Source organism: Sesamum indicum, linkage group LG2 (genome assembly GCF_026168435.1).
Source record: "Sesamum indicum cultivar Baizhima isolate 11 linkage group LG2, ASM2616843v1, whole genome shotgun sequence".
NCBI classification, from domain to species: domain Eukaryota; kingdom Viridiplantae; phylum Streptophyta; class Magnoliopsida; order Lamiales; family Pedaliaceae; genus Sesamum; species Sesamum indicum.
Genome location: NC_142658.1, coordinates 14,716,065 through 14,729,049, shown reverse-complemented (window position 1 = coordinate 14,729,049; position 12,985 = coordinate 14,716,065). Strand labels below are relative to the sequence as shown.

At 32.2% G+C, this 12,985-nt stretch overlaps 2 protein-coding genes across 4 annotated transcripts; one reads left to right on the top strand and one right to left on the bottom strand.

Moving 5' to 3' along the window:
* The first annotated feature begins 4,392 nt into the window (after positions 1 to 4,392).
* Positions 4,393 to 6,367, top strand: LOC105155705 (Peroxidase superfamily protein). The gene is made up of 4 exons (XM_011071625.3): positions 4,393 to 4,697; positions 4,794 to 4,991; positions 5,272 to 5,437; positions 5,715 to 6,367. The coding sequence occupies exons 1-4, from the start codon at positions 4,458 to 4,460 to the stop codon at positions 6,119 to 6,121; spliced, it is 1,011 nt and encodes a 336-aa protein (XP_011069927.1). The 5' UTR covers positions 4,393 to 4,457; the 3' UTR covers positions 6,122 to 6,367.
* Positions 6,368 to 8,631: 2,264 nt separating this feature from the next.
* On the bottom strand, positions 8,632 to 11,183 carry LOC105155898 (ras guanine nucleotide exchange factor Q-like protein). Of its 3 annotated transcripts, none has more exons than XM_088877383.1 (3): positions 10,610 to 11,183; positions 9,610 to 10,517; positions 8,632 to 9,515 (listed from the first exon to the last, which is right to left on the bottom strand). In XM_088877383.1, the coding sequence occupies exons 2-3, from the start codon at positions 9,820 to 9,822 to the stop codon at positions 8,946 to 8,948; spliced, it is 783 nt and encodes a 260-aa protein (XP_088733509.1). In that variant the 5' UTR covers positions 9,823 to 10,517; positions 10,610 to 11,183; the 3' UTR covers positions 8,632 to 8,945. The 3 variants fall into 3 exon arrangements, with proteins under 3 accessions (XP_088733509.1, XP_088733511.1, XP_020547206.2); XM_088877385.1 differs by having other exon boundaries at positions 9,610 to 10,503; XM_020691547.2 differs by having other exon boundaries at positions 9,610 to 9,824.
* Positions 11,184 to 12,985: the final 1,802 nt, after the last annotated feature.

Here is a 12,985-nt window from a genome sequence, read left to right as displayed (position 1 = left end):
TTTGTAGGTGTAGAGACTATCCACCATTTTAGAACTAATTGACAATAATATTATAGATAGTGGTGATCCATAATGCACGGATACTCTTGAAAAATTACTCAATACAGTATTGGATACATGTCAGACACAGACACGGCTCTGCCATGTGTCGGACACGAGAGGTGTGTTCAATAGATTTTGGACATGTTTCAATTTTTTTTTTATAATTTCAAAAAATTTTAGACTGTTTTTAAGAAAAAGTGAATTTTAGGCTTAATAAAAAAGAAAAAAAAATAATTCACTCCTCTTAAAGTAAAAATATTATAATCAAATTATTAAAAATTGGAGAGATGTTCACAATAATTTAACTAATTTAAATTCTTAAAAAAATTTCATTGCGTTTTTTTTTTTTAAAATTAAAGTGATTATACATATTTTTGAAGCCACATTCGATTATGTAAATGTAAGACATGCTTATTTTATATTTTATCTTAGTATTTTTCATATTGCATATTTTAATTTTATGAAAAATTAAGAATATATATAATAAAAATATATTATATATAGCCGTGTCGTGTTCTATTCTTTTTACATTTTTTGTGTCCCCGTGTCCGTGTCCATGCATCATAGACGGTGATAAATGGCTAGTAATGTCTATGAATAAGGTGTAGTAGTGGGATGATGGTATTGACGAAGAAAAGTTACAAATATGACAGCCATAATCATCCATCAACACCGCTAACCTCAACATCAATGAGAGGAATATGAAGAGACATATATATATAATTTAAATATTAAAATGTAATATATACTAAATCATGGGTTCGAATCGCTTGAAGGATAGTTGGATAACCAACATTGATTCCCTTTAGATTAGAGGAAAAAAAAGAAAAAAACGCCACCTTTGCTTGGGCCATTCCAACAAATAATTTACAAGTTACAATAAATAGGGTCAGACTCAGACCAGGTCTTTCTTTATACTCTTTTGCTACTGATACTGCAAGTTTATTTGTTAGCAAATTCCATTTACAACGACAGTTAACCTAAATATGTTGAATTTTGTCGAAAAAACTTCACAATCTAAATATTGTCGAATTTTGTATTTCTATTTCCATATATTGCTAAAAATTGCTTAGCATTTATTGTCATGCACACATTTGACAGGAAACGTTATAATTAGAATCTTGTAATTAGCAAATGGTTGAATAAAATACATATAAACAGGTAGGGAATATGTGAATTATATATATATATTATATATTATTGTGACCCATGTGAAATTAGGTATGTGAGGATAAAGTAGCAGGACCTGATATCCAATCATATACTACATAAATCATAATTAAATAAAAGTAACAGCATGTTCAATCTGTAGTTAGTTAGGCTTGTGATTTATATATATAATAATAGTGTTAATTATATTTAGGCCCTTTTACAAATATAAAATTACTATTCTCATGTCTTTTTGTTAGGATTTGGACAAAAAATACTGGTATTAGTAAAAAAATCGTATAAAGTTTCAATTGTACCCTTATTTAACACTCCTATATGGTAATTGTGTATTTGTAAGGAGGAAAATGTAATGATGTTAACCTCATTCTATAAATATATATATTATATTTATTTTTTTATAAATATAAAAATATACATGTAAATGTTAAATGAAGAACAAAATTAAAATTTTATGTAATTATTTTTGTTAATATCAGTATTTTCCATCCAAAACCTAAGAGAAGGAGTTTAGGTATAAGTAGAGAATTTTCAGAAAGGGTGTAAGTGTAATTTCAAATTTTTAAAGGGAGTTTAAGTGTAATTAATTCTAAATAATAATCAATAATCGAGCAGGTGGGCATCCACAGCCATGACCAATTCTATGACGCCAACACCATTTTTAATTTGTCTTATTTCTTGTTTTATATTTATATTGTTTATTAAGGCTCATATTCCTATAGAAACAATCTTGGTTGGCAAAATATTATATTATATTGAAAATAATATTTTGAACATACTTATAGGATATTTTTTTCTTTTAATCAATTAACTCTTTTAATAATTTTCTATTCATTATGTTCAATACTAGTTTACTTTGTTAATTTTAATTATTTATTTATTTTATCTTCAAAAAACTTTAGTCAATTAAATTAAAATATATAATAAATTTTATGTTTTGTTTATGGATCAAGTGTATTTCGACTGCTAGTATGCATTTATGTGTACTGAATTATCGTTATATATCTAATAAATTTAAGAAAATTTTATATAGATAAGTGTGTGTTAGTGAAATAAAATAAATTGTATTATGTACTTTCAAATATCAATGAGTTGTTTTTTTTTTTTTGGGAGACTCGAAGGTTGAGGTTAGGGTCCCAAAATTTTGTGGGTACGAAGTTTTGAGTTCGATTTTTACCATATATGTCTCACTTACATGAATTTAAATTTTAATTAGCTTACTTTTTTTTTATTTTTTTAGTTTTATATTTGTTTTTATCTAAAAATGTATTAAGTTATTGATTCATATAATGATAAGATTATGACTTCTTTAAAAAAAAATTATACCTTTAAGATTATATACTTATTCAAGACACATATTGACAATGAATCATGTATAGTTCATATAAATTACTAAATAATTAATGTTAGTTACCTCGAGTAAATCATATCTGAAGTATTTATAGGATCCAATTTGACTCTGTAGATTAAACCACGTGTCTTCATTTGGGATTCTCCCAACTCTAATCATGTGGCATACAATCCTTCTTGGTATCGGGTCGGATTTGCGGGTTCAGGAGCCGGGCGGATTCGATCGACCCGACCTCCGACCTCACATGCGGATTCCGCTGAAAATGTCGATTTTGCCTTTAATAAAGAATTTTTTTATCTTTTTAGTAGGTGATCCCCATCCGAATCATATATAGCTTATATAAATTACTAAATATAAATTGAAAAAGTTAACTAAGTATTTCGATGGTATGGTATTGTCCTATTTCCATCAAAATTTTCAATAAGAACTAACCCTAGTTTTAAAGAAGTTGAACCTACAAACTTTATAATTAATATCCAACCACATGGTATCAACACTATATCCTAATTAATTGAGATGAAAAATATTTATTAACTTATTAATCTTGAGATCCGTATAACAAAACTACCAGCACGAAGTTAATTTTACTTTAAATTTCACTAAGTACACGAATAATATCCTATTATTCTTCATCATGATGTATTAATCTTGAGATTCGTATAATGAAACGCTACCAATTTTGAGTTCAAATTTCACTAAATACACGAATAATATCCCATTATACTTCATCATTTGTTGGTTGTTAAAAAATATATATTAAATTATTATTTTTTATAATTGATATATAATCTCTTGAAGCTTCTTGAAAAAAAATAACTAAAATTGTGTCCATACATGACAACCTTTGAACAAGTTAATTGACCTATTAGACGTTGTAACGTTACAAGAATAGATTGTGAACTAAATCATTGCAATATAAATGGGATAAAAGATTACATTTTTTGTCACGTAATTTATCTGTACACTTCAACCCTATTACTTAAGAGATTCCTAAAAATATTCTTCTAACTTTAAAAAATTATCACTTTCAATCATTCTATCAACTTTTTTGGGAGATATATTGGAAAAGACCACATATAAGCCATGTGGTCGTTTTCCTCCGTTTTTTAAAAGATAACAGGCACATGACTTGCACGTAATTTTTTCCATCAATTTCCAAACAAAAATTGATAGGAGGGATTGAAAATGAGACTAAATTTCGCAAATAATGGAGCTACTTTCGAGGATTACGTAAGCAATGAGATTGAAAATATATTGAGACTAAATTATGAGACGAAAAATATAATTTTTTCAGTTAAATTAACATAATGATATAAATTGACTTGACTTCTTATTGCAACTTTCTAGTTCTCATTAATACAGGTTTAATTTTGTTCTACATTAGTCAGTTCCTAATTTTTATAATCCCTCTGACTTTTCCTTAATTTCATAAATGCAAGAAGTCCATGTGCTCAGCACAAAATGCATCACACGTTGTTGCTGCATTTTGTCATAAGCAAGTGGCACACCCTACTTGGAAATTGACTTAACCATACAATAATTCCAACCATTTAAAAGAATAATTATCCATCTTTAGTCTACTCCAGGCCATAGTTTCAGATTAATATTAAATCATCAGATCCAAGATTAAATGTAATACACTAGTTATGTGATTGATTACTTTTTCTCAATTATACGACTAAATTCAATTTAAGTTAGAATTTTTGAGATGAGGACAACCCCACCTCAATGAAATCAACAACTTGGTCATAAAACAAGTGGCCAGAGTGTAACTGCTTGAATTCATTCAAACAGGGCCATTTGGATTCTTGTATAAATAGGCCTTATTTTCAGACATGCATAAATAGACAACCAAGAACAACAAAGATCTTGCATGTGAAACAACAGTTGAACAAGAATGAGGAACCATCAAACAACGTTGATTTCTCTGTCTCTTTTGCCTGTTCTTGTCCTCCTCCTAAGTAATACAGCTACCCCTGCCAATGCTCAGCAGCCTCAACTCACGACTGATTTCTACAGAACCACTTGTCCTAATGTTGAGTCCCTCGTGCGTTCCGCCGTGCAGGCCAAGTTCCGTCAGACATTCGTGACGGCTCCGGCCACCCTCCGCCTCTTCTTCCATGACTGCTTTGTCCGGGTTCGTGCATCATGATTAGGAAACAAGAACCTGCTCCATCCCATTACTTTTTGTCCGATGTTTTACTGACCAAGTATTCATTTTTTCTGGGATTAGGGTTGTGATGCTTCTATTATGCTGGCGTCGTCTAACGGGCAGGCGGAGAAGGATCACCCCGACAACCTTTCGCTTGCTGGAGACGGATTCGACACGGTTGTTAGGGCCAAGGCGGCGGTGGACAGCAATCCTCAGTGCCGGAACAAAGTTTCATGTGCTGATATATTAGCATTGGCTACAAGGGATGTTGTCAACTTGGTACATATGCTAACAAAATCCACTCCTTTTGTTATCATGAAATTCAACACTAAGATTATCTTAATCGAAGGTTCTTGATTATGTTAATGGTGAGCTAATTGAGCTTAATTCATTTGGCAAAATTGATTGAGGCCCTATAATCATAAGATTGGATCCAAATCTACCAGAGTGATAGTCTATTTTATTAATAGCTGTTCCTCAATTATTAATTATTGAAATTTATGATATAATTACGACTGATTCAGTTGAGGTAATGATGGTTTGAATTTTGTATGGGCAGGCTGGAGGGCCATTTTACCAGGTGGAGTTGGGAAGGAGAGATGGGAGATTTTCTACTATTGCCAGTGTTCAGCGCAGTCTTCCAGGTCCAGACTTCAATTTGGACCAGCTCATTACCATATTTGCCAAACATGGCCTCAACATAACTGATGTGGTTGCATTATCAGGTATTAATTACAGGAGACCCCTTCAATTATGGTCAAATTACAAAACTTTTCCCCTATATTTTGAATAATTGCACTAACACACCTACCTGTTATACTTTTATTACATTGTGGGGGAGCAGTGAAATAGAAAGATCACTAGCAAAGCTAGCATGTGTTTCTTACGTGGCCTTTAACCCAAACGATAGTCGTATAAAACACGAATGTTCGTATTATTCTCCTCCAAACTACATAATTATCTTTATGTTCTTGCATTGTTATAACGTGTCGTTTTCTGCAGGTGCACATACCATCGGGTTCTCCCACTGCAGTCGGTTCTCCAAGCGCATCTACAACTTCAGCCCCAGAAGCAGAATTGATCCCACCCTCAACCCGCAATACGCATTGCAACTGCGGCAAATGTGCCCCATAAAAGTCGACCCAAGAATCGCCATCAACATGGATCCAGCCACCCCTAATACGTTCGACAACGCCTATTTCAGGAACCTCCAGGGGGGCAGAGGCCTGTTTAGCTCGGACCAAGTGCTGTTCACGGACAGTCGGTCCAGGGCCGCCGTCAATCTCTTTGCATCGAGCAATGTGGCCTTCAGCCAGGCGTTTGTCCAGGCCATCACCAAGCTGGGGAGGGTTGGAGTCCTGACGGGGAATCGGGGCGAAATTAGAGTTGATTGCACCAGGCCAAACTAGAAGGATTGTTAGGGTGTTTTTGGGTGATGGGATTGACATATGATTCGTTCTTTGTTCTTTTTGTCTGAATTCAGATTCATAACGACTAGAATTCTTCTAGTTTCTTGTTCAGTCAAGGCCGTGTATTGATTTTGTATTTAAGGAGATTATGTAACTTATCTTTTACAAAATAAGGTGCCACTATTAGGTCACTTGATCATCTGTATATTGAATTTCAGAAAATAAAAGTTCTAAATATTTGAATCATATATATTCGGAAAAATTACAGTTTTAGGCCGATAGGATTGTGGTTCAACACTTTTAGTTTACTATTTTATAAAATTTCTAAAATAGTCTTAAAAATAGAAAAACTTCACACATTTAACCCTCTATTTAACGAAATTTTCAAAATGGTTCAAAAACTGAAAAACTCAACACATTTAAACTCATGTCAAAGTTTCTGTAATGAAAATAGACAATAAGGACGCACGCATTGTGTGAGCAGCCAAGCTAATTGACGTATAAATTGTACGTGTTCTTACCATCTTTTTTTTTTTTTTTTTTACGAAAGTTAAAACATCGGACTAAATGTATCGAGTTTTCTCAATTTTAGAATGATTTTGAAAATTCCATTAAGTAGAGAACAAAATGAGTCGAATTTTCTCAAGTTTGAGACTATTTTCAAAATCCACAAGTAGAAGACTAAAATTGTTGAACTCTCTATCCTATGGGACTAAAACTGTAGTTTTGCCGATATATTTTGTTAGCTTAAACATGAATGTGGTACAATGAAAAATCTTCATTCCCATTTTAGTCTTGTCACATCCGCACGTGTATTATATGTAGCTCTATTTTGAATTTAAATTTAATTATATTTTTTTCTAATGTTTAAAAACAACATGTGACATCAAAGTATGATAAAAAATTTTGCCGATGTTATCACAAAGTAATTAAAAGATCGGTCTAAGTAATGGATATGGATACTGGCTAAGGTTTTGACATATTATAGAAAATTCCATAAATTTGAAGATCATCAATATAATTAAATTTGATTGTAGGGATCTAGTGCAATATCTTAAATCTAGAGTTGAGAAATTTAAAATTTTTTCAAAAAATAAAAATTCATAACTTTAAATACATCTATTGAGATATAGTCTTAACGAATTATATGATTAGTCTTTGATATTGCCACAAACATTAAACCTTGGGCCTAGCATGCCCAAAATACGGACTTCCTCAATTATATATACTCGAAACTTAATGAAATTTGTCCGAATTTTTTTTTTTACAAAAATAAATTATTACATCAATATTTCAATAAATACACGCAGAATTGGTTCGAAATAAATTAAAAAAAAGTCACCACTTAAAACCAAGAATTTTGAGGTGAGAAGCACTTAAATTCTTTCTTGTACATAGACATATAATTCCCCAGACAATTATTCGGAAAGGAAAGTAATGAATTTTTTATGTTACGAACAACATAAAGTGGTCCAAAACATATCCACTTTTTATCCAACACATGAAGATAATTATACATTAATGTCCAAGAAATAATTAATGTCTAATAATAATACGTACAACAAAATATGAGAAAAAGAGGAGGAAAACAAAATGTAATTTTAGTCATATAAGGCATTTTTTGTCCTTGGACGCAGTTTAAGTTTCGGGCAATTTAGTTTTGTTTTGGTTAATTTAGTCAGAAAATGACATGTATTTTATTCGTGATACAATTAAATTATAATTTTAGTCATGTAATTTAGGATAAGTTCACTAAAAATCGTGATAAATAATTATTATTAATTATGATTAAACAAAAATCGATATAAAAACTTCATTTATCTACCATGAAAACTATTTTGTCATGGCTATGAGCCATAACAAATGCTTTTGCCATGGCTATGAGCCATAACAAATGCTTTTGCCTTGGCTTTTGGTCATACTCGCAAAAACTATGGCCAACAATCATTGCATGGTTGTAGTCAATGACTATTTACTACGTCTATTTATTTTTTATCTAGACACTTATTCATAGTTAAATGTTAAATTTCTTTTAGTAGTTGGCATTTGTTGTCCTGCACGAACTGACTTATAGGAATGAATCGGAATTTAATTGATTCATATGCAAGTCATATGCAATATGAACTAAAATTGTCAAAATTTTAAAACTACAAAACGAAATGAAAAAAATTAATTCATCTAGATAAGACTAAAATTACAATTTTTTTCGAGAAAAATTCATCTTGCACAAGATAAAATTGCACCTACCAATGAAACGTAACTCAATTGACAAAATTGAGACTCCATGACTCTAAGGTTATGGATTCAAACTCCACGGTACATGGAAGTATTGTTCTACTTTCATAGTAATTATCGATTAAATTAATTATCTAATCATAATTAGTATATTATTATTATAGTTACTAATTATTATTGAATATATTTTTTTATATTAATAATTATAATTAATTTATTTAATAAATAATAATTTATCGCTCCACCCCAAAATAAAATAAAATTGCTCCTCGACATCCCAATTAGTCTTAATCTATTAAGAAATTCCATTCAAGTTCAAGAATCACGGCAGTGTTTCACCCACTTGTGTATTTTATATTTGAATTACTACACAACAACATATTCTACTCCAAATTGATGGAACCTAAACACTTCTAATCAAACAACTAAGTGTTAGAGAAGTTTATACAATCATTACATGATCTACAACACTACAGTGTTCCCACTGTCCCAACTTTCCAGTTTACTACTTTCACTAATTCACTATATCAAACGTTTGGATTAACCGGTGTACACAAACGTTCCATATTAATTGCACACGAGCAGCTTGTCATGTTCGATTTAAGCTTAGATCTTGTAGTAGCCAATGTGGCCTCGTATTTTCTTGATAGACTGGTGAACTGCTAGTAATCGAGCCTGGCTCGCGGTATTCGTCCCCTTTATTCGTTCCAGTTGAAGACAAACCAACTTCTCCGACCTGATTATTCAACTGATCATCAGAATCATGTAACTGATGTCTTTTTTTCGATCTCTGTTTCCTCGTACCATGGCCGATGCTAAGTGTTAGTTCCATTTCCACATCACTTTCCTCGTCAATCATTTTCAACTCCTTTCGCTCTTCAAACGTCTGAACATTCGATGGGGCGATCGTCTCTGCTGGAATTTCCAGGTCGAATTTGATTGGCATTCTTGGCGTCTCTTCCGAGCAGCTACCGCTAAGTTCTTTCAGATCATCTCTTGCAGCAAAAGCCTGGAAACATCGTCCCGTTTCTCTTTCTGTCTTATTCCAGGCAGCAATCCCAGAATCAGTTTTATCAGTCTGAGCTGCTATTTTTAGGCCCGTTTTGAGTTCTTGCATCAGCTTCTTCTGAAGATTGTATATTCGGTGCAGCTCCTGAACCTGAAATCAGACCAAATTAACTTACCTCAGATCAGTTGAACTGAGAAAAAGTAGATCTTGTTCAAACTATTGCATATCTCATATGTTAATGAACCTGCTGCTTGAACACTTCTTCTTGCATCAGAATCATCTTCCTCACCGACTCGATGTTCTGAAATTCTTGCATTCTATCCATTAATGATAACGACACCCGTTTCTGCAAACCACTTCCTAGTTCTAGACAACACTGATGACTAATTGTGCACAATGGATTGTTGTGTGGAGCTATGGTCAACGGATTTATCGAACGTTGAAGTTTGGTTGTCATTCCTGAAATTAGACAAAAGATTGTGGCCACTTAGACTTCAACATATTTAACAGACTACATCAAAAACCACATCATTACTGCTGCACAACATGTCTGTAATTGTCAAAGCTGATAAGTCTTTACTAAATATTTGACAATTTTAAGGTACTTTGCAATATTAGAATCCCATGCAAAGCAAGATATATATTTATAGAATACAATTTTTCCGCTTCCTAATCAATCATGTGTGCTATCATCATCCAAGTCTATCCATTTCACTTTACAAAGATGAGAGTGAGGTGCAGATAATGTATTAAAACCAGTGGTTATCATAAAAATCAGACACCATTTGAGGTTCCTGTCCCTGGGAAAAGTCAAAAATTGAGGCCCTGAATTCTTTTATATAGTGTAATGGGCTCTAGAAGTGATCTAAAAGCTAGTTGCTAAAGAAATACATCATGGGCATCTCTCTTTTTATCTCTCTGCATGTTGTAAGTGTCTGAATTCGGCATCGAAAGTGAGTAGATCTGTCTGTTTTCCCTGATGCAGACAGTTTAAATCAATCATGGAATTTCAACAGGACTGTTTACTCTCAGATATACAACTATCAGGCAGTTAACTTGCTCAGCTTTGTCTGAAAGCAGATCAGAAATCATTTCTCTCTCCATTTGCTCCGTTGGACATACGAAAACGTCAAGAAATCTAAATCACGAAGTCTTCAGCATAAGACAGTGCAACATTTATGTCAATTCTACAGCTACAAGATCAGAATGAAGCACATTGGGAGGAAGAAAACAGACAATGTTACCTGAAAACGAACGTAGAACTCCGGTATGAATCTCATTGAACCAGAGATGCTGATCAGCATGGATCAGAAAACCAATCCAAACGCGAGCACGCGTTGAATTCAGGCAATAGAACAGAGAAAAGAGCACATCAGAGAAACAGTCTCTTGGCAGGATAAAACTTAGTACAAAGTTGTGTTATACTTTTCTTGGAGAGACAACAAGAAATGAATCATGTATGTAGCTATGACAACATGCGTATGGTTCTGAATGAACCGGCAATCTCAGGATACAACTTTTGGTTGGAGAAACAAGAAATCAATCTTCTGGTAATAAACTATGACAGAAACCATGATGTTCTTAAATTATTCAGATTGACAGGCTGTATTGTCTATGAGCATGTGTTTGTGTATGAGAAAGAAGAAGAGGAGTAGCTGTTGCTAGTTAGAATATTGTGCTTAGTTTAATCTATGCATTGTATTTAGGAGTTTTGTGTTTTAGAAAGATCAATTGAGGGGCCCCATTGGAGAATCAAAAACAATATGTAATGAAATATTTATAATACGTGCATACTACTGTCTCATATCGGATGCAGACAAGCAGCTTGATCAGCAATACCTTTTCTTACTGTTGCGTAAGGACGAGTTTATAAGAAAAAACTAAAACAAATAATAACTCGTACAAACAAGAATATCCGATCGAAATGAACAAATACACGTCAATCACATGATATATATATATATATGTAGACTTGGTGAACTTGAGACAATGTGGGGTATGGACTAAATATTCCAGGCAGGTTCTTGGCAGGAACATGAGAATGTATACATATGATGTAGGAAAAAGCTGCTGCTTTTCTGGAAAAACTAAAAAAGAAAATAATTAAAGGTGGAAAGATGTTAAAGAAAAAAGGGAAGTTGGTGTTTCCTTTTGCTGACAGTACAAATCCCTTTCTTTCCCTCCTCATCACTGGTGGAATCATCTCACTGCAGCTTTTGTGATTGTGTTCATGGAAAAATCTTAATTTTATTTTATATTAATGTGGTTTATCTAAATGGTAAAGCTGAGATTTGGAGACTTATAACACATAATTATTTTTAATTAATTAAAATCATCGCAACATAAATTGAACAACATAGAAACTTGCATTATTACTTATGGCATATTTCACATTGACATGATCCCAATAATTTTTAGGAGTTTTTGAAGTCTCGAATGAATGGCCACCATCGTTCGTACGCATTAGGCTCCATATGAGCTTTTTTTATGAACTATGATTGTCTTGAAATTCAATTCTATCAGTTGATTTTAAGAATATACAGAAAGAAAACGGACGTAAATTTAATTTGATCGACGGGCTTTCAAGATGTTGTAAATGGTTGAATAAGTTTTTCAGAAAACAAATTCATATAACGCAAAAATAAGATGTCATCAGGTAATAGCTTATTTTAGGAACATAAGAGTTACTAATATATTTTCAAAAATTTACCAAGTTCTTCTAATTTTACTCATATTAGTTAATAAAATATGAATACTGAACATCTTATGAATTTCGTAATTTTATTTTATTTGAATAATTTTGAATATTGGAACCAATGAGGAAATCTTGTACACCGTGAAGAAGCCAAGATGAAGTCCTCACGGGCTAAATTAATTCTTTTGCCTCTCTAATTCCAAGAGTATCATTTGGCAATTAAATATTTTAATTCAAATATTATAGAAATAAATAAAATTTTTGGGAAGAAGAGAAGACATAAAGGAATCATGTAAAATGATTAAGAGAGTGATTGGAGATAGGTACATAATTAAATAATAATTAATTAATTAATGATCATCGAGATTTGAGATTAGGGGATGAGAAACTTCGCACTCATCGCTTTCCTCCAAAATCACATCTGTCCCTCCAAATATTAAATTTTTTGGTTGAAGAAGTAATATGTTATCCGTTCCATACTCTTCCACATGGTTGGGAGTTGGAAAATGTATATTATATTGTTGTTGTTATTATTATTTATTATTTATTTTAAAGAGAAATTAGGCTACTTTTGGCTCATTTGAATTTACCCATTTATAATCGTATCTCCCTCGGGTGTTGGTGTGGGCGTACGTCTATGTATCTATCTCTATGGGGGGTGGGGGCGAGGGTGGGAAAAATTATTTAAAAATTATATAAAAAGAATACAAAAATAGAGTGTCTTGAAAAGGTTTAAATTATAGGCAGAAAGCATTTCTTGTATTTTTTAAAAAAAAACAGTAATATATTTTTATAGCTGAAAACATGAAATCAATAACACTATATGAGAAGATTGAGTTAACTATTTTTAAATTATTTTTTCCCAAAATATTATAATTGAAATCGAGATGATTTCAACGATTTGAAGTATGCATGCGTCAAAGTT